The 20,861-nt window shown below is 47.2% G+C and overlaps 2 protein-coding genes across 2 annotated transcripts in view; both read left to right on the plus strand.

Moving 5' to 3' along the window:
- The window catches only part of LOC135260726 (dnaJ homolog subfamily C member 13-like), a 38,820-nt gene extending 31,843 nt beyond the window's left edge, over positions 1 to 6,977 (plus strand). Inside the window, exons 48-57 of the mRNA XM_064346193.1 lie at positions 266 to 340; positions 499 to 611; positions 1,167 to 1,336; positions 1,799 to 1,841; positions 2,243 to 2,416; positions 3,071 to 3,250; positions 3,406 to 3,546; positions 3,700 to 3,843; positions 4,369 to 4,468; positions 6,007 to 6,977. Of these exons, the coding sequence (XP_064202263.1) occupies positions 266 to 340; positions 499 to 611; positions 1,167 to 1,336; positions 1,799 to 1,841; positions 2,243 to 2,416; positions 3,071 to 3,250; positions 3,406 to 3,546; positions 3,700 to 3,843; positions 4,369 to 4,468; positions 6,007 to 6,104 (1,238 nt within the window). The 3' untranslated portion in view covers positions 6,105 to 6,977. The remainder of the gene's footprint in view (positions 1 to 265; positions 341 to 498; positions 612 to 1,166; positions 1,337 to 1,798; positions 1,842 to 2,242; positions 2,417 to 3,070; positions 3,251 to 3,405; positions 3,547 to 3,699; positions 3,844 to 4,368; positions 4,469 to 6,006) is intronic.
- A 3,470-nt stretch (positions 6,978 to 10,447) lies between these two features.
- The window catches only part of LOC135260307 (transmembrane protein 108-like), a 38,453-nt gene continuing 28,039 nt past the window's right edge, over positions 10,448 to 20,861 (plus strand). Inside the window, exon 1 of the mRNA XM_064345551.1 lies at positions 10,448 to 10,825. The gene's annotated coding sequence lies outside the window, so the exon portion shown is untranslated. The remainder of the gene's footprint in view (positions 10,826 to 20,861) is intronic.

A 20,861-nucleotide genomic window follows, 5' to 3' on the forward strand; every position in this document is an offset into this window, starting at 1 on the left:
GGGGTGCCCCAGTGTGGGATCTTTTCATGGGGCCTCAAATCCCTGGTGGACCCCCTTGAGTCTAGGTAGTGTATGCTGTACGTTTTTGGGTTGTGCTCTTTTCTATGGACTTCCTGCTCCTGGTAACTGATCTTGGATCAATAGACGCACCCTAATCCTAGTCCGATTCATGTCGTGGGTAAATGCAGATTCAGGAGTAGTGTATTTTATGTTCAAGAAGCCCAGGTTAGTTAAATATATTCAGCCACATGTATCTGTCTCTCAGGCAGGCAACTAGTACTGGAGACCCTGTACGCCTTGTGCTCCAACACCAAGATCATCAAAGAAGCTATGGCTAAAGGTAATGTTTCCATCAAAGGGGTTGGAGTAAGAATGATATTGAAGAGATTGAACAGCTTACTTTTCATTAATGCCACCATAATCTTAAACACTGCCTCGTCTTTCCTGGTGATTAAATTCTGTCTAAACCCCGCTCCTCACACCTTGCCTCTCTTCCAGGTGCTCTCATCTACCTGCTGGACCTCTTCTGTAACTCCACCCACCCCCAGGTGCGCTCCCAGACTGCCGAGCTCTTCGCCAAGATGATCTCGGACAAGCTGGTGGGACCCAAGGTATGCCCCTGGCAGTGCCTGTCTGAAAAGACATGCCTGACCTCTGGGGGGTGGTTATACATCGGTCTCAGTGTCTGTCTATAGAGGGCCCAGGTCTCAGTGTGTCTGTTTATAGAGGGGTCAGGTCTCAGTGTGTCTGTCTATAGAGGGGTCAGGTCTCAGTGTGTCTGTCTATAGAGGGGTCAGGTCTCAGTGTGTCTGTCTATAGAGGGGTCAGGTCTCAGTGTGTCTGTTTATAGAGGGGTCAGGTCTCAGTGTGTCTGTCTATAGAGGGGTCAGGTCTCAGTGTGTCAGTCTGAAGAGGTTCCAGGTCTCAGTGTGTCTGTCTATAGATGGACCAGGTCTCAGTGTGTCAGTCTGAAGAGGTTCCAGGTCTTAGTGTATATGTTTATAGAGGGACCAGGTCTCAGTGGCTCTGTCTATAAACAGGCCAGGTCTCAGTGTGCCTGCCTATAAATAGGCTGAGGTCTCAGTGTGCCTGCCTATAAATAGGCTGAGGTCTCAGTGTGCCTGTCTATAAACAGGCCCAGGTCTCAGTGTGTCTGTCTCCCTCAGGTTCGCCTGACGCTGATGCACTTCCTGCCGGGCGTGTTCATGGAGGCGATGAGGGACAACGCGGAGGCGGCGGTGCAGATCTTCGAGGGGACGCACGAGAACCCCGAGCTCATCTGGAACGACAGCTCCCGGGAAGCCGTTGCCTCCGCCGCTCGGGAGATGATGCTGGAGTATGAGGGCGTTTCACCCTTTCCTTCCTCTTCTGCATTGTACCGATTTACATTCTTCAGTGCTTTGACAGCAATGCGTAATTTGATTTGAATTTACATGTTCCTCTATTTGTTGTCGTTAGTTCTCATTATGTGACATAGCCAGGAGGCATTAATGGACACATCCGCATTAATATTATGGTGCTGGTCCACACTTTTCTCATGTGACATTAGCCCTTTGACGAGTAGGTTTTTTTAGAATGTTTTTTTTTTTTCAGAATTCTAAGTCTGTGTTCTAGAACTCCTTTGCTTTCAGTTACCAGTAGTGATTGTTACATCAGCATTAGAATGTACCATCAAGAACATTCTAATCCAATATTTGTGATTTCACATTGTAAGGGGTTAATCCCTCTGTCACTGCATCTGTTGATTTAATTGACTGAAGTGTTTCTACTGCCTCACACCAAATATTCTCCTGTCCAGGCACTTCAAACAACAAAGGGACAACCCTGACGTCAACTGGAAGGTAATGATGTCTTTATAATGTCTTTAGCTTCAGTCGATAATTGTCTGAGCAACTATGTGCAATCCAGGCTAAAGAAAGCGTGTCAGTCTTATATTACTCAACAAATGTTTCAGTGGTTGTGTCAGTGACCTTGATGAGCATTGTTGGACATTGTTTTTCAAATGTGTGATTAAAGATGGAAATGATACTTCTGGGCTTTATGCTGTGCATCTTTAGTATTGACATGCTGACAATTCAGTGTATCACTGTAGTGTTTGAGTTTTCATAATGTTTCTGTGTGTGTTTATGTGTGTGTGGATGTACATTTGTCTGTGTGTGTGTGTGTGTGTGTGTGTGTGTGTGCATCTGCGTGCATGTGTGCACTTGTGTGTGTGTGTGTGTGTGTGTGTGTGTGTGTCCAGCTGCCAGAGGACTTCTCAGTAGCATACGGGGCGGGGCAGGATGAGCTGGCGGTGGGCGGAGTCTTCCTCAGAATCTTCATCGCCCAGCCAGGCTGGGTGTTACGGAAACCCCGGGAGTTCCTGGTGTCTCTGCTGGAGACTCTGACAGAGCTGCTGGAGAAACACAACCCAAATGTGAGTCTGAACGCGCTTTATTCCACACTCACACACACATACACACACACACACTCACACACACACTCACACACACACACACACACACACTGACAGACACACACACACACACACACACACACACACACAGGCAGGCAGGCAGACAGACACACACACACACACACACACACACACACACAGGCAGGCTGGCAGACAGACTGACAGACACACACACACACAGGCAGGCTGGCAAACAGACACACACACACACACACACACAGGCAGGCTGGCTGACAGACACACACACACACACACAGGCAGGCTGGCAGACAGACATACACACACACACACACACACACACACACACACAGAGGCAGGCTAGCAGACACACACATACACACACATACATACAGAGCACATGTGTTTATGTGTTTATATGCTATTAGGAACACTTCTGTATTCTTGAGACTTACACTGATGTTCCACACGTTTGTAAGTCCCTCTGGATAAGAGTTCCCCATGATTATAATGTGATTTAATATGTGCAATACACACACATACACCTTCACACAGGTGCACTCACACACTGTTATGGATGTCCTGTGCTATGCACGCACGCACACCTTCACGCAGGTGCGCTCACACAGCTCGCACACCTTCATGGATGTCCTGCAGGGCGAGGCCTTGGAGATGGTCACCACGGCGACCGTGTGCCTCTTCGGCGCTCAGACGCAGCTGGCTGACCAGGTGCCCCCCCTGGGTCACATGCCCCGCGTGCTGGGGGCGCTCGGTCACCCGAACACCGCCGTGCCCAAGAGCTGCATCCGCCTCATACACGTGCTCTCCGAAAACCAGGTCAGCCTCTGCCCCCTCTGAGTGTGTGTGTGTGTGTGTGTGTGTGTGTTTATCTATGTATGTGCTGACATGATTCCCCTGAACCTGTGCGTGTGTGTGTGTGTGTGCGTGTGTGTGTGTGTGTGTGTGTGTGTGTGTGTGTGTGTGTATCACAGCTGTGTGTGAACTCCATGGCGTCCCTGGAGACGATAGGCCCGCTGATGAGTGGGATGAAGGTGCGGGCGGACATGGTGGGGCTGGCCTGCGAGGCTCTCAATCGCATGTTTCAGAGAGAGCAGACCCACCTGGTGGCTCAGGTAAGCACACACACGCCCCACTGTCTCTCTCTCACCCTGTATCAGAGTCCAGAGAAATGCTTCACTGGTGTGTGTGTGTGTCTTTGTGTGTCTGTGTGTGTGTGTGTGTATCTGTGCGCGTGCATGCATGTGCGTGCGTGTGTGTGTCCATAGGCCTTGAGGGTGGGGCTTGTTCCCTATCTGCTGCAACTGCTGGAGGGCGTGGGCCTGGAGACACTGGAGAACCCATCTGCCACCAAAGCCCAGATCGTCAAGGCGATCAAATCCATGACAACCAGCCTGCAGTACGGAGAGCAGGTAAGCTATGACCAGGCCTGCTCCAGTCTCATGCATGTACACCACAATTGCTATAACATGAGTTGATTATAAAGCATTATATGTTGTCACTGTCTGCTTGAAGAAATTTGTTTCATTTAACAACAAAATGCACAACTTTTATTTTATTTTATTTACTCAACATTATTTTAATGGAATTTCAAACAAGACATTATAATAAGTGGTTAATTGGCTAGCTGGCAAATTCTGTATGCAGTAGCTTGTTATCTTTAGAAGGTACAGATGAGCTCACATATTATCCCCTGAAAAGAAAGAAAAAAGATGTTTAGAAAGTGTGTTTTTTCTGCATGGAATAAATTCATGACATCTCTAATGGAGAGCATTATGAGCCATTGTGTGTGGTTTTAACTGTGCTTATACTGCATTATGACTGCATTTTAATGAAATGATGTACTCTAGAATCTGTAGCAGTTATGGAGTGCAGGGTTGAGTACAGGACAGCAGTCTATTGTCTGGCTCTTGACTCTACACCCACCTGTATTACAGGTGAATGAAATCCTTGCGCAGTCCACAGTGTGGAGAGCTTTCAAAGACCAGAAGCATGACCTGTTCATCTATGAGTCTCAGGCGGCTGGGTATCTGACAGGTATGCATATCCTCACATGCACAGACACACGCACATGCATGCACATAATCACACATGCGCATGCATATGTACGTGTATAAACGATGCAAAAGCGAATGCATGAATGAATGTTATTGCTGTTGCACATACGCACACACATGAAATACCTGGTATCTGGCACTCTGTCTCCATCTTCATCTGGTTACAAACATAAAATGTCCTTTCAATTTTCTGGAACAATTCTAATTTGCCAGGTATACAAATGATTTCCCTCTTACCTCCATCAACGCTGGCAAGATTGCCACTTGTTTATATTTGTGTGAGTGTTTCTATTCCCGTTGGTGGAAAGGATATTAGTTGTGTATGAAATTTGGATAGAAATTGGTGGCATGATTGGCTTTGGCCCAAAGGAGGAAATGGAAAGCTTTCAGTGCTACCATGACAACTACTAAGGTTGGCGGAGGCATCCATCTTACTGAGCTCCCACCTAGTTTTAGTCTCTGTTCAGCACTGTGACCACACATATGGACTGCATTTATATAGCGCTTTTATCCAAAGCGCTTTACAATTGATGCCTCTCATTCGCCAGAGCAGTTAGGGGTTAGGTGTCTTGCTCAAGGACACTTCGACACACCCAGGGCGGGGTTTGAACCGGCAACCCTCCGACTGCCAGACAATTGGTCTTACCTCCTGAGCTATGTCGCCCCACACATGCTCTATGCCGTCCTGAACTTCAGTTGCCTGTGACTTGTGCACTAAAGAGTCGACACCCCTGCAGTAAGCAAATCTGTGTGAACGATCCATGTGAGTGTTTTTCACACATTAACGTGTAGTGTGTCATGAACCATTAAGGTGTTATACACGGAAACCGAATATGTACGTGTGCACCTTATATGCTGGCATCTGCGTCTGTATTCTCGCAAGTAGGTTACGAATCGGAACGCCGCGTGAACCAACAACGGAGGTAATTCCGGGACAAAATCGGAGCGCCTAATGAATCATTTGCTCATCCTGAGCTCACCTCCGCTGAAGAGCCAGCGTTGGGGCTCCGCCTGTGGGCTAAAAACGCGTGAAAGTCACTGAGCCTCCGGTGCTGGATTTATGTGCGCGCGTGATCCTCCAGGCCCCCCGGCGGCTGAGCGCTGTTGAGCTGTTGAGCATCCTCGTTTTCCCCCCTGAACACTTTTTTTGTGAAAAGTCAGCGTTAAACTCCACTCCCAAACCCCCCCCCCCCCCCCGCCCCTGCAGCCGCAGCGCTAAAAAAAGAAAGTGGCGGTGCAGCAGAAAACGCACGAGCGGTGACATTTAACACCCCCCCCCCCCCACCCCCCCCCGGAGCTGCTACCGCTGCGCCCCCCCCCCACCACCACCACCCGGAGCCCTTACCCTCCGCCGTGTGTGTTCAGTTCAGGGGTGTGCAGCGGAGGGGGGGGGGGTGTGGGGGGGGCTTGTCTGACTGACGGTTTTGTTTGGGCCCTTTGTTTGTTTGTTAACACTCCACCCCCTTTTTTGTGTGTTAACCACGCCCCCGGCCCCCCGCCCCCGTACCCCTCCCACAGGTCCGGGGGTCGCGGGCTACCTCACAGCCGGGACGAGCTCTGCAGTGCCCTCCAGCGTCCCGCCACCCGTGCACTGTGAGAGCGTGGATTTGGGCTGATGGGACGGACCCCACGGGCGGGTGGACTGCCCCACTGCAGGGGACAACTGGGCTCCTAGCAATATGAAGCACACACAGACAGGGGCAGGTCGAAATTTTGGGGGAGGCTGGGACCAGTGGAGCACCACCCCCTAGAGCACCATCATTATCTCCAAACAGCACCAGCATTTTATAACACTTATTTTTCCAACTGAAGACACTTTTTTTGGCCCTTTTTCTTCTCTGAGTCCAGAAAATGGTCTGTGGTGTACCATTTTATGTGCATTTGTATAAACACCTCCTTCCTGGCCCAGTAAGCTGTAAAGTTAAGCTCTCAGTCCCTATCTTGTTGAGAGCTCAAGCCTGGTTGTGTGTTGCACACCAAAGCTTGCAGGTTTTCAGTTTACAAACTTAAAATGCAACAAGAGAAAGTAAAAAAAAAAAAAAAAAAGTTTTCTAAATGAGAGCCAAAGACATATGGACAGAATACAGACATTTCATTTCCGGGCATAGGCCCTATCGTATTGGCTGAATGTGCTCTCCCTCGGGCTACCCTGCTGATCAACCACCAAAGTTTTCTGTTATTAATGTGACCCTTCCTTTCCTACATCCCTCTTTAACATTGATTTCTCTCTCAGGGGTGCAGAAAGCACTAGAACAATTATATTGAGTTGCATAACTACTTCACCATTCCCCAAAGGCCTTTTGTATACAGTAATGAATTGTGATATTTACTCGTATGATTAAGAAACAATTGTGCTGTAATTGCAATCTTCTTTGTACATTACGTGGATTTTTTCTGCATATACTCAGTTTAAATTGAGAAGATTAAGTACATTTGTAACACTTGTAAATAGATTTTTAAAATAAACAAAGGGAATTGATTTTTCCATACAGATTTTCATTTCCATGTGTTTTTCAAAGCGCTTTACATAAATTTGATGCTGGTTTCTCTCCAAACTGTTTCCAAAAGGTTGAGTAAAATGGGACTCTTTCAGCACTAACCGGCACTGTTGGGCTATGCTCACTAGAGGGCGACACTTTACTTCCCTCTAGGTTGTATTATTGGTGATACAGAAGCTCAGTACCTCTTCAGAATTACATTTCTCTGATATTAATGTATAATAACTTTTTGCTGACACTGACAGAATACTGCACACTATGGGGTATTTACCCTGGTGAAAATTAATCACAAAGTTATGCTTCCAATCCAGCATTTAGATATTTGATCAACAAGATATATTGAAAGAAGGCCTTTGAAGCAAGTCACTGAACACCCTGAAGATATCCTAAAAGATCCTACAGCATGCACATGATTAATGTTACAGCCAAGTGGCTGGTGTTCATTCACCTCAGAGTTAAAATTAACTTCAAAGATTTCATTCTCTCGCTCTCTCTCCACCCGCCCCCCCCTCCCTCTCTCTCTCTCTCTCTAGTGTGATGAATTGACTATGATGTTATAATAAAGGGGCATCAAACGCCTCTCAGAATTGAAGTATCATGTTATAACTATGAATAATCACTGCGTTCAAATCGACTCTTAATATGCTTTTGAACTTTTGAGTGTGTTTGCGTAACCCATGACGAAGTTTGGGTTCCCTGTTGCACTGCCGTACTGCCCTGTGTTTGCAATCGTACGGAACCCGTGTATAGAACCTCAACGCTCTGTTGAACCTTCAGCCTTTGTGGTGTCTGGAACCTGAGCTGTTTATAGAGAATCTCGCTGTGTGAAGGATTCCAAGGTCTCTTGACTCCACAGTGCCGCCCGGTGAATTATTTCACGAATTAGGCTCTCTGTGCCAAGAAACCTTTCCACTCTGATATTTGAAAATGACCCCTTTTACGCATACTTGGCAGCGTATAGAATGACCTCACGGGGATGCCTGGGATCCCCTCGTGACATAGTGCGAGGTCCCCCTTCTACATTAAAGCCAACTGTCAGACGAGCCAACGCGTCCTTGAGAAGGCCCGATCTATGCCACCAGGCTTTACGTTCAAACTGTGTGATTGATGGAGGCCGATTACTGAGCTTGCCAATGAAACGGAGACTGAAGACAGATGGTGGTTTCAGAAGCACATGGGGGGGGGCGGGGATGCCCCCCTTCACCCCTTCAGGATGACGCTGCAGATTCCTGCTCCTGGTCGTGGAACGCAGAGAGGATCAGAGGAGGGTCTTAGTGTGTCTGACTGACATTTCGGTTCTGATTGCTATCCGCGCACCCAGCTCCATTTTAGGAGGCCTACTTTCTTTCAGGGGGACTTGAATGTGCTAATGTATCCAGGGCTACTTTTTGTACATTGTATGGCAGTGAGTGAGCCAACCACCAACGGTATTGCTCCTTAAGTCACAGATGATTTCCTTCATTTTCACTCTGAGTAAGCTATAATGGTGTGTTCCTCACTCAAGGAGTGAATGAATGAATGATTGCATTCATATAGCACTTTTCCAAACACTCAAAGTGCTTTACAGTGATGAGTGGGAACTCACCTCACCGAACCACCAATGTGTAGCACCGACCTTGGGTGATGCACAGCAGCCATTTTGAGCCAGAACACTCACCACACATTAGATTGTGCTCTTTGTATAAATCGGATTTATGTGGAGCAGACTTGAGGTGGTAGACAGCATAAAGGAGAACGCTCGGATTTTGGGAATTGGGCACCACGGGTGGTAAATCCAGGTTCAGAGAGTAAAAGTGTTTTGTTCCAATCACCTGTTATTTGCTAATGGGTGGAAGAAAGCCATGTGCAGGACATTTACTTTCTGAACCCTGGACATTTCTCCTCTGTTAGGCACTTGAGGAAGAACACCATTTGTTACTGCGGTTTGACAGTTTAATAAGTTCCGCCTTATAATCTGTCCTTTGGGTATATCAAAAGTCAAAGCACTTTGGTGAAGGAAGGTGGTCTCCGTGAGCATGAATATACACAGACAAATCGACAGCAACGCGTTATGCTGTTACAACAAATGTATGACAGACAATGCATAAAACAGATGCAATTGTGTTTGTCATGTCGTAGTTCTGGTCGTAGCCTGTTTGCATAAATTACATGCGTGCGGTCCAGGAATTCATGCAAATGACGTTAAGCCGTGTGCTTTAGTAAAATACAGCACGCGCACATTATTTGTGTCTCATATTGCAGAGCGGAAGTAGCCTCCGTCGGTGTATTGTGTGCTCATCTTGGATGAAAGCGGTTGTCATTCAAAAAATAATGGATATTGAAACAGTAGTGGATTGTCTTTTTTGTGTGCACACATTTATTCTGCCACATTGTGGCTACAATAACAGATCCTGTCTGGACTGTATTAGAAAATTGGACACGCGGGAATATAGTCAGTGATAAGATGCCGTACAGATTAATTTACAGTACGGTTTCTCAACAGTTGGCCTATATCTCTTGATTTTCTGTTGATGGATCATTCTTGACTGTTTGTGGAAAGCGTTTATCGGAAAAAAGCATTATGTAACTTACACTCCAGTAACTTCGCAGCAGTTGTCACGTTTGTGTCTGCGTGGCTCAGAGTTTGGAAAAAAGTATCTAAATTATCCCCAGGAAGAGTAGGTCTAGATATTTCTGCTCGTGTTTGAATACATGCAAATCATTATTTGTGTGTGGATTAGAACGCCCTTGGATTTCGGTAGAGTTACTGCCGTCAATTTAAGCAGTCAATAATAGCCTAGTACACGCAGCGTTTGCAATGACTGAGTCGTCACAGCAACAAGCTTTCAAACATTTGTAACACTGCGGCGCTTTACTAACCGTATCCGATTACTCTGAATATAAAATTAATTAAACACTTCTCTTTTTGATTTAAAAAAAAAAAAAAAAAACGTTTTAAAATGACACTGGAAAAAACGCGACCCTGAATTTCTTTGTGTATGTTTGTGAATGAGATAAAACTTTTTCTTTTTTTTTTACTTTACTGTAAACCAGCTAGCAGCATCAGATCCTTTGGGATTGAAATGCTGAGACCAGTATATCACAACAGCCTCGATCAGCACATCAGAAATTAAGGTGACTGGTTACAGTTACCATTATGACCAATGCGTCTCATAGGCCTATTGTGTTTATTCTAATCCTTCTTGGTACACGCCAACCCAAGTATTCCTGTTGCTATAAGTAGCGATATACCGTTGTTTCGTTGATATCCAAGTTACTGACAAACATTTTTCAGACTGTTGATAAATCAACACGCCGCTGAATTGTTTTGACCTCCAGCCGGTTCGTTTTCTTAACAAGACAACTGATGTTGGTCTGCACATGCTCAACAAATCCGGTTTCTAATCTGAGTCAACACCGAACTAAATCTGTCCCTGCTGTTGCAGCAATATATCCCCTCATTATTATTCTGTGCTCGTTCGCCTTTCACAATAACCCGACAGCCCCTCCGAGCCTGGGTGATACCACGCGCACGCGTTTTCGCGCATTCCGGTTAGAGCTCCCTTGCCGCTGACGCGAAGCGGGTCAAAGTGTGTCTTTTTAGGCTGTCCCACCCTGAAGAGATAGCCAGTGGGTGTCTCGTTTCCCTATATAAACAATTTTTTTGTCAGGCTGTAACTACTGAACAATTTGTTCGCACCGAAGTTGGAGCTGCAGAACACCATTGTACATGGATATGGAGCTCGTCATGGCAATAGCGGGCAACATGTGCGCATGGCAGATGTGACTGCGGAGTTGTGACAGTGGTTTTGGGTTCACTCCGTTCGGATACGCCAAGGATCAGAGAAGAACGTTGAGAGGTACGTGTTTCCTGAATTTACCTGTCATATACTTTGCCATCGCAAAACAATCAGAGAATTCCCGTCTTTTTTTGTCTTGCTGTTTAAAAGATGAATCGTGGACTCTGGGTTAGCCCACTAGTTCTCTCGGACTAAGATACGTTGCATCTGTGTACCTGAGTCTATACACTTTTTTGGTATGTCCGTGGTGTGTGCGTGAGTGTGTGTGTATCTGTGACTGTGTTTAATTTGATCCCCATTAAGATGAGATTTGAAAAAACACAGAATAAACAATTTGTTTATTTTGTAACAGTTGTGTAATTGTATATATAAGCATAATTACTTAATTGTCGGCGCTGACGTCAGCCGTTCTGGTCTACCGGGCTGGTCGAAACGCACAGGTCGAGTCACGTGATAATTTCTTGGACTGAATGTTCTGATCTAGCGTTTACAATCTCGTCGATATGTGTTTCCCTACGACTAAGAACAACTGAGATTTATTAAGAGCCGCGCTCACTATACAGATAGTCGTTTATGAAATGCATTCGAAGTTATTTGCTTGATCAAAATACCCCCCGCCCATGCGGTGTGTACGATAGACTAGCCTACACCTTGCTGGAATATTTCTAATTCCTCACTTGCGAAGTGAGTTAATTTCGCGCCCGACTGTATACTTGCCAGACAGTCCTGTCTATTGGATAGACGTTACATTAATGTAATGTAAATATTGTAAGTGTCAGTTTGTCGGTGACAATTGCATGGCTGATGTATATAGGCGGCTGAAATATTCAGTCAATGGAACTAAACTTAAGCTGTGCCCAACTTTGACGTCGGGTTCCATTTTTACCGTGTAAAGAGGTTTGACAGTCAGGTTCGATATTAGCCATGCAGGCACTATGGAGCGAAGATGATACTGTTTGCGTTTCACCGTTGTTTCCCTATCTTGATATCAAGGCACGCTTTACAGTCTGTACTACAAAATAAATGCAGATGCTGTATGCGCCTGGGCTGCAAAACTCTGACACTCGAACAACGTTGACGCTGAGTAAGGCTAAATCTTGTGGTCGATGAAACACGATGCTCGTATTTCAGTGTCAGTTTGGTCAAATCAGCGATTTGAAAAATGAGAGGTAGCATACAGCGAATCAAACTGAATATATTTACGTGGCATAGCATGGTTGCTGGATCCACACAGCCGACATAGACTGAATTGCCGTGATTACTGAGAGTTTGTGAGAGTGAGAATTGCTTGGAGACGGGCGCATTCAAGGTAGCGTAAATGAGTCACTGCATCCGTGATATCATTAATGATATCATTCATTATGTAGGCTACTGTGTTAGTTTTTCTAAGCGAGCTTGCCGCATATTCTTTTTTACTGACTTTTCAGTAAAACCTTTCATACTGTAAATACACCTGCAACAGGTGTGCAGTCGTAAAACAGTGGAATACTTATAAGTGAAGTATAACCCAATGTGCACTTGTGTTTTGGAGGGTTTGCATAGTCCCAGTGTAGTCACCTAAAATAAAAGTGGCCAAATAAAAATGTTGAAATGTCTTACTTTGACTTTTGTCATGTTGAGACAATGCATTGCTCACTACACACAGCCAATGAATTGCTAAGTGGACACGTGGTGCTTTACCAAAAACCAAAAACAAAAGAGTTATATAATCCTTCCCAAAGTAATATCCTTTAAGATGGTAGACCACAGTGATTTGCATGTGAAGTAAATAAACTAAGTGCCTGGACAAAGAAAGTGAGAATACAATAGAATAATAGTTCTTGAAGAAACTTATTTGTAGCTTTCACCTTGATGAATCTACCTCAATGTTTTATTCAATGTTTAACCAATCAGGTACATCAGAAATTACACCACAGCATAAACAAGTCATTACTGGGGCTCTGGCTTGTGCTGTCAGAGAAACCGAGAATGTCTTTGGAGATGCTCTAGGCCAGGGTTGTCAAACTGAATCCCAAGGGGGCTGCAGTGTCTGCAGGTTTTTTTGTTTTCCTTTCAATCAGCTGCCAATTAAGGCCTTGAGAACAAGGTGTGTGGATTCCTTCGCCAATCACTCACTTGAATGAAACACTTGTGCAGAGAACACCCCAAAAACCAGCAGTCACTGCAGCCCTCCAGAATGCTCCCCCACACATCAGCTGAGGTGGCGAGAGAGAGAGAACAGTGTTTTAGCCAATTAAACTGGGAAGATGATTGGGTGGCAGTTTGAGAGAGCCGAGTTGGGGTACACCGGGGAACCCCTTACTCTGCGCTGAGTGCCATGGGATCTTTAATTACCACAGTAAGCCAGGATCTCAGAACAGGTAAGAGAGAAAATAATGGCATAAGGTGGGATAGGATCAATCAGGTGTCCGACTCCAAACCTTCTCTCCCTCTCCACCTTCGCTAATGTGTGGTGAGCGTTCTGGCCGCAAATTGGCTGCCGTGCATCACCCAGGTGGGTGCTACACATTGGTGGTGGGTGAGGTGAGTTCCCCCTTCACTGTAAAGCACGTTGAGCATATGGAAAAGTGCTATATAAATGTAATTAATAATAATATAATAATAACAAACAGTTAGTTTTGCTCTGCGTCAGCCATTGACAGACATTGACAAAGGGAAACGGGTCATGGTAAGAGAGGCAGTTGGCGCGTCGCTGGATACCGAAACAGGGCCCCGTGAGTCTCTCAGAGCTTAGCACGGCCAGGGCAGCGATCGTCCTCCACTGATTATCACCGCCAGGGTTCGAATTACCCCCTGGCTTCTGGGTGGGGGTGGGGGGGGGGGGGGGTCTATGAGATTGCAGACTGGGGGGTGGAGAGATGGTGATCACTTGGCCTGCGGGAAGGGGATGAGGATGGCATCACGGTTGTTGCTTTTGGGCAGGGGGGGTTCAGGTGTCTTTCAGGAGGGGTACGCTCCCCTGGTTCCCCTGTAATTGGAACCCCGAACACAGCCCACCAAGTGCGCTCATGAGAAAAAAAGCAAAAAAAAAGGGACCACTAACAGTAAATTCTATTTGTTTTCCTGTGTTTTAAATGGCAGGTAGAACTGGCCCCCAGTCTGTTCTGTCCTTGAAAGGAGACTCTCATGGACCGTTAAGAAAAAATAATTTAAGCCAAAAAATCAGGGTGATATTGTCAGAAAATAAACAAAGCCAATCAAAATGACAGGCGCCGTTAAACGTGTCCGTTAAACCGAGGGTATCTGCGAAACAAATTGGTTGAACCCTTTGAAGTGCTGGTTTTTTAGAACCCTTACTCAAAATTCTCAGTCACTAACTCCACTGCTTTCAAACACCAGCAGTGACTGTTACATTCAGCAACAGAATGTTGAGTTAACAAAATTCTAATAACGTGTTTGTGATCTCACACCTCAAAGGGTCAAGCAAAGAATGAGTTCCTGAAAGCACTGAGCCAGACCCTCTTTGCTGGAGTTTTGTTTGTTTTGAAGCAACCAAGGCGCTCCACTGGAACCAGTGTGAGGGGGAGGCTCATTTTCTTTGCCATTTGTGATCTTATGAGCCATGTTTTATTTCTGGAAACGGGATATAGTAAACGATGGCTGCCTACACAATGGATGGCATTCTTGTAACAATGCCCTGAGCAATGTTGTTGAAAACACACTGAGTACTGTGGTGAGGCCTGCACTGACAAATTCAGACGGTCTTCATGCCTTTTTTAAACCAGGACAGTATATTTGTCTCTGTGCATGGCCGCGCCTGGTGCGTGAAAGCTCTGTTGTTGTTGGGGCGCGGGATCCCCCCGAAATCAGCCACAGGAAGAGCCGCGCGGAAGAGGGGAGCGCTGTCGCGGGCCCTTTTCCGCGCTCGGGAGGACCGGTGGGTCTGCGAGATAAGAGCCGCGGCTCGGCCAAGCGTGAGCAGAAGGCTGGAGAGGGGAATTCCTGGCATTCTTTGTCCCGCTCTCATGTCCGTCCGCACCTCTGGACAGCGCTGCGTTCCTCGCCGGACCACAGAACCTCTTGCTGAGGGGGGGGGGCAGTCTTGTCCTCGCATCAGTGAGTGCATGTGACCATCAGGATCTGCAAGTCCCTGTTATAACACTCCTGAGTTTTTGGAATGTGGAATTTTTTACAGAGTTCTAAGTCAGAGTTCTAGAAGTCCATCGCTTTCAATTGCCAGTGGTGATTGTTACATCAGCGTTAGAATGTTTAAGTTAAAAAAAGCCACAGATGAACCAACAGTTAAGGATTGCTGCATTACATATTAGATTTAAAGGCAAAAAAAACATAATTAAAGTGAATGTGTCGAGAAAAGAAGTTCAATTGCACTATTTTTAAAAATGGTTTCATTTTATGAAATGTTCTGAGCACTCCGTTCTCATTTGTCGGTTGAAATGCATTTGAGGAGAGAGCTGAGGTGGTAACGGAATGGGGAGAAGTGGATTGATGTCGTGGTTTCTGTGAATTGCCGACTGATTTCGATTATATCTTAGCCCTCGTGTGAGTCAGTATCTGTAATTGACTTTCAGCACTTGGAAGAAAAACATTGGCAGGTTTTCCGCTCTTCCACTTGGTTCAGTATTACTCATATATATATTTTTAATAATCCGATTTGAAACTGTACGTTGCCTTTTCCTTCATCCTCCAGAAAGTAATTGAGGTCCGACAGAAACTGATTGAGTCTTTTCAGGCTGAAGTCATGGATGACCTCAGCTTCCTCTTCCATGAGGTCCATCACATTTGGGCAACTGGTGGGGTGGGAGGTCAGTGATGGTTGGGGGGGGGGGGTGCAGAGTTACTGGAAAAATTCAGTCTGGCACGAGCATTTTGTGTTTGCACTCTGGTGAATCTTCTCTTGCTTCTGGAATGCCATCCAATGGATGTTTTCTGCTGAGTCGTCCGAGAATCAATTCCCCCCTGTTTAAAGGGGTAGTTCCCTTTCTGCGTTTGTTTTTTTTTTTTTTTTTTTAAACGTTCTTTCGGTTTTCAGTGAATGTTTTCGATTGGCCCAAACAGCTTTTTGGGTTACGTTGAACGATATTATCGATATTTACCAAAAAAAGGAAGTTTTATGGTCTTCTGGAAGGAGGATCATGGTCTAAAGCAAGAAAATACAACACGGGAACCAGCAACAACAAAAAAATGTAACAGAACAGAGAAAAAGAGAAGAACTGTTTTCATACTGTGTGAATTTTACCACTCAGTGGTGACTGCTGAGATTCAGGATCAGGTCGTTTTGACTGAATGTCGAATTGAACTTACCTTGGAGAATGATAGCTTCTAGATGTGAGCCTATTGCCTGTGAGGCAGGTGCCTCAGCATTTGTTTGTCAGGGAACATGATTTGACTGAGCGTCATGTCTTGCTTTCAGCAATGACTTGAGTGTCTCATCGGCACATGCGGATGGTTGGCTATTTGAAACCTTGTGTTGAATTAACATTTGTTCTTACCTCTGGCTTACAGAAGGAACACTTCTTTCATACTTGTCTTTAGTTAGCCATGTTTGCAAGAAAGAAAGTTTTTAAAAAAGCAAATGTTCAAAGTCAGAAGTCGGTGGGTATCGATTGGATCCAGGCTGTCAGTGTACTTTATTTTTAATTTTTTATTTTATTTTTTAAATAAATGTGGTGCCCAACATCCCCAGTTTCCACCCTAATTGGGGATGGCCAATTATCTGCAACCACAGCTGCGTTCATTCGGAAACCCCACTGCTGATTCAGAAGTGTAGACTGCCATGGTTCTCCAATGAAAACGCACGTTGCCGCCTGCTGCTTCTTTTCACACCAAAGACTACATCTATGCTCGCAGTGGGCGGAGTCAGAGGAAGACCTTTCGCATGTGGCTTTACATGCAGCCCACAGGCGGCCGATCGCACAGTGGGGGTGGCTACAATGTGCCAATTACGCATCACCCTATGGAATGCCAACAGTCAGCGCAGGCATAGTCTGGATTTGTCACTGTATTTAATTAAAAAGTATGTCCCATCATGGTCTTGCAGATACTACAGGGGGAAGAGGGTGGGGGGCCAGTGCGGGATGGCCTCTTCCCGAGGCAAGTGGCCCCCGAAAAGTACCCTGTTGATAAGCCCTCTGAAGCTTAGCCTGAGTGTCTAAACCGAGAAGAATAACGGTGATGCTGCCCCAGGGAAGGCTCTTTCTGTGAAGTGGCAGCCATTTTGTGCTCAGGATTAATTGGCGCTTTTTTTTAATGCGGTGCAAACGACGAGGAAAATAGGATTAGGGGAGGGACTCGCCGAGGTAAAAAGGGAACGCAAACTTTCCTGGGTCCCCCCCAGGTCTGCTCTGGACCTCCTGTGCAGGTCATGTGATCCCGAGGGAAAGCTTCTCGGAGTGAAGTTGACTGGCAGCCGTTCCCTGATTGAATACCTTTGTTCAGTTCTGCTTGCTCTATTGAACAGAGGGCTGCAAGGTGAGCGGCACACCAAGAGTTTTTCCTCCAGCAGTCTGCTCTACAGATTTGGGGTAATGGGTTCAAATTGATCCTCGGTGGACTCACATACTGTAATTAGAGGGTTGCGTTTCAAACTGACCCAGACGTCTTCACCGCTTAATAGTGCAGTAATAGTGTCAACATTTACGCATATTTACGGTTTCCTTTTCCTTAAAATTTTAAAACCATAACTAACGCGGTGCCCCTGTTTCATCGTTTTTAGTGCCGCTAAAATGTGAAGCGCGCACGGCATAAAATATTACGAGTTTGACAAAACACTTTGGCTTCGCCCTCCCCGGCTTCATTTTTATTCATTAGCCAAAAAGCAGCCACTCAAGTCTTAAATTCATACGGCTCACTCTGGTCGGATCGATGCCGGCACACGGGCGGAACTTCCCCTCGGGCTTTCTTGGCCTCGAGGCATGGTGCTCGTCATCTTATCGAGTGATGCCCCCTACAGCGGAAGGCGAACGTCGCTGCATCGTCGTTCTTTCTGTCTCGCGGAGTCGAGCTCGACTGGCCCCTCTACTGAGCGGGGAGCGGCGTGCTAGCGTGCGCGTTCATGCTTTCTCGCGATCACTCGACGCCTTGAGCCAGCGCCGTTAGCTTAGCACGCAGAGTTCATTTAGTATCCACATTACGCAGCTAGCCCAGCAGTAGCGTGCCGCGCTGCCGAAGAGAAGCGCGAGAGGGGAACGAGAACAAGGGGTGTCTCCGGTCTCGCTTAATTTCTTCACTCGCATCCCGCACGTTATTGCTCTCCACAACTCTGGGAATTTAAAGGCGCTTATTGACATTGGAGAGAAACAGCGGGTGCACGGATAAACCCCAACATATCCTAAGCCAGGGTGTTCCCTGGCATGACAAAGGTCTTCGGTGCTCCCCATCATTGGGCCAGGGTGCTTGCGGTCGCACGTAGGGTCATCCCAACATTAGGCCCCATTCACGAAACTTGCGTACGATCACATTCGATCGTAAACTGCGTGTAAGAACGTTTCCGAGAACGTTTGCCCTTTCTCCTCTCCATGGGGCTGAACATGTCCAACCATGCCAAGTACAAGCACACATAAACATGCTCTCTGACACACACACAAATACACACAAACACATACACAAGTACACAAATTGTTAGCTGAGATGGTGTGATGTTGCGTGTTGTTCTGCAACGTCGCAGCGGGGAGATATCTGCCCCGGCAGTGTCGCCATGGAGACAGCCGCTACACGCTGGAGCGAGCTGAAGACGCAGCGATTGGTAAAGCTCTGGAGGACAGTGTTGAGTCCACGCGGGTCCGTGTGTGTTTTAGGAGGAGGGCACAGATTAGCGCGTAGCGCGTTCCGCTCAAACACGTGTGGCCCCCGCCACATTTCCCCTTCTTCTCACCACACGGGTCAATCAGCTGCTGGGTTTGGGAAGATACTGCACCGCCTCTCACAATGTTGTGGGACGACATAGCTCAGGAGGTAAGACCGATTGTCTGGCAGTCGGAGGGTTGCCGGTTCAAGCCCCGCCCTGGGCGTGTCGAAGTGTCCTTGAGCAAGACACCTAATCCCTAACTGCTCTGGCGAATGAGAGGCATCAATTGTAAAGCGCTTTGGATAAAAGCGCTATATAAATGCAGTCCATTTACCATTTGTGCAGAACCTGGAACCCAAGTGTGTGTCCGAAGTGGTGCACTCGTTCCCTATATAGTGAACTAGCTAGGGTATCAGCCACTTTCCAGCGAATGGCTGACACCCTAGTTAGACCACTATGTAGGGGACTAGTGGACCATTTCGGACACAGCCCACGACACCAGTGGGCGGTTCTGATTGGGGGTCCGCTGTCCTGGCACTAGGTGTCGTCCGTTAGGGTGAGTTACCCAGCATGCCTGGAGTGCTACAGTGCCTAACAGGAATGCTTGGGTCAAGGCCCCGGTTAGCTGGAAACGTCCCAGATGTTGCCCTCCTGCGTCGCTCTATCTGTGTCCTGCACCCAATAAGAAGATGAGCTGGCATCGTGTTTTCGCGTCAGCGGTGGCTGTCCTCGTACTGAACCGTTTTTTTTTCACGGGGGCAGGTCGTGCAGACTGGGCACTGGCCAACACTGCAGTGAACTCCAGGCTCGTGGGGGGCGTGCTCTGCGAGCGCTGCTGCTCTCTACGGCTCAGACTCAAGACTGCATGCCTGCGTGAAGCTTTGGATGCTAGGCGGTCCCCTTTCCGGCTGAATGTAAATACTGCATTGCAGCCCCTGCCTTGAGACTATAGCTCTGGCCATTTATTGAGACTGCAGTATATATATATTCCAGTCCAGCTTATTATGCATGCAGTCTTGCATGCAGTGTAATACTGTGAGGAGTAAGTGGAAGGTAGCAGAACGGCTGTGCTCGGCGCGTCCCCAGAAGGATGGTTCTGTGCTTTGTGGGGACCTTGTGCTGTCACGCCGCCGTTGTCCGTTCTGCCCCTGTCACCGTAGCAACTCTCCTAAAATCAGCGTCTGCAGAATGAGCTCAGCACCGCCCCCCGCAACCCAAGCACACACACACACACACACACATGCTGCATACACACACACAATGTGCACACACACATGCACATACACGCACGCACATGCATGCAGACACCTACGTACATACACACACTCATGTATGTCCAGACACACACAAACTCTCTCTCACACACACACACACTCACATACACACACACACTCTTTCTCTCTCTCTTTCTCTCTCTCTCTCACACACACACACTCACTTTCTCTCTCTCTCTTTCACACACACACACACACACACACTCACTCTCTCTCTCTCTCTCACACACACACACACACACACTCTCTCTCTCTCTCTCTTTCACACACACACACACACACACAGTTCTTCCCTTAAGGGCACGGTACATTTTCCATCTCTTCACTATTAATAGCTCCGGTAAGGCAGAGGGAGAGGTCTCCTGGAAGCGCTGTGACTGCACTCCCAAAACAGCCCCTGTGTGTAAAGTCCCGACAAACCACAGCCCCAGTGTGTAAGGTCCTGACAAACCACAGCCCCAGTGTGTAAGGTCCTGACAAACCACAGCCCCAGTGGTGGTCAGCAGGGTCCTGACAAACCACAGCCCCAGTGTGTAAGGTCCTGACAAACCACAGCCCCAGTGTGTAAGGTCCTGACGAACCACAGCCCCAGTGTGTAAAGTCCTGACAAAGTGTGTAGAGTCCTGATAAACCACAGTCCCAGTGTGTAAAGTCCTGATAAACCACAGCCCCAGTGTGTAAGGTCCCGACAAACCACAGCCCCAGTGTGTAAGGTCCCGACAAACCACAGCCCCAGTGTGTAAGGTCCTGACAAACCACAGCCCCAGTGTGTAAGGTCCTGACAAACCGCAGCCCCAGTGTGTAAGGTCCTGACAAACCGCAGCCCCAGTGTGTAAGGTCCTGACAAACCCAGCCCAGTGGTGTAAGGTCCTACAAACCCAGCCCCAGTGTGTAAGGTCCTACAAACCGTGTGAGGGCCACAACGGACCGTGGTGGTGCACAGCGTGACGTCCTCGTCCATTTTTGTTTAGCGGAGCGTCCCCCCCTTTGCTGAGTCCGGTTCGTCTCAGTCCTGAGTTTCCAAACTGCAGAGCACAGAGAATGCGTGACTCAGGGCAGACCTTCCTGTGTCAAACCT

Source organism: Anguilla rostrata, chromosome 8 (assembly GCF_018555375.3).
Source record: "Anguilla rostrata isolate EN2019 chromosome 8, ASM1855537v3, whole genome shotgun sequence".
In the NCBI taxonomy this organism is placed as follows: Eukaryota; Metazoa; Chordata; class Actinopteri; order Anguilliformes; family Anguillidae; genus Anguilla; species Anguilla rostrata.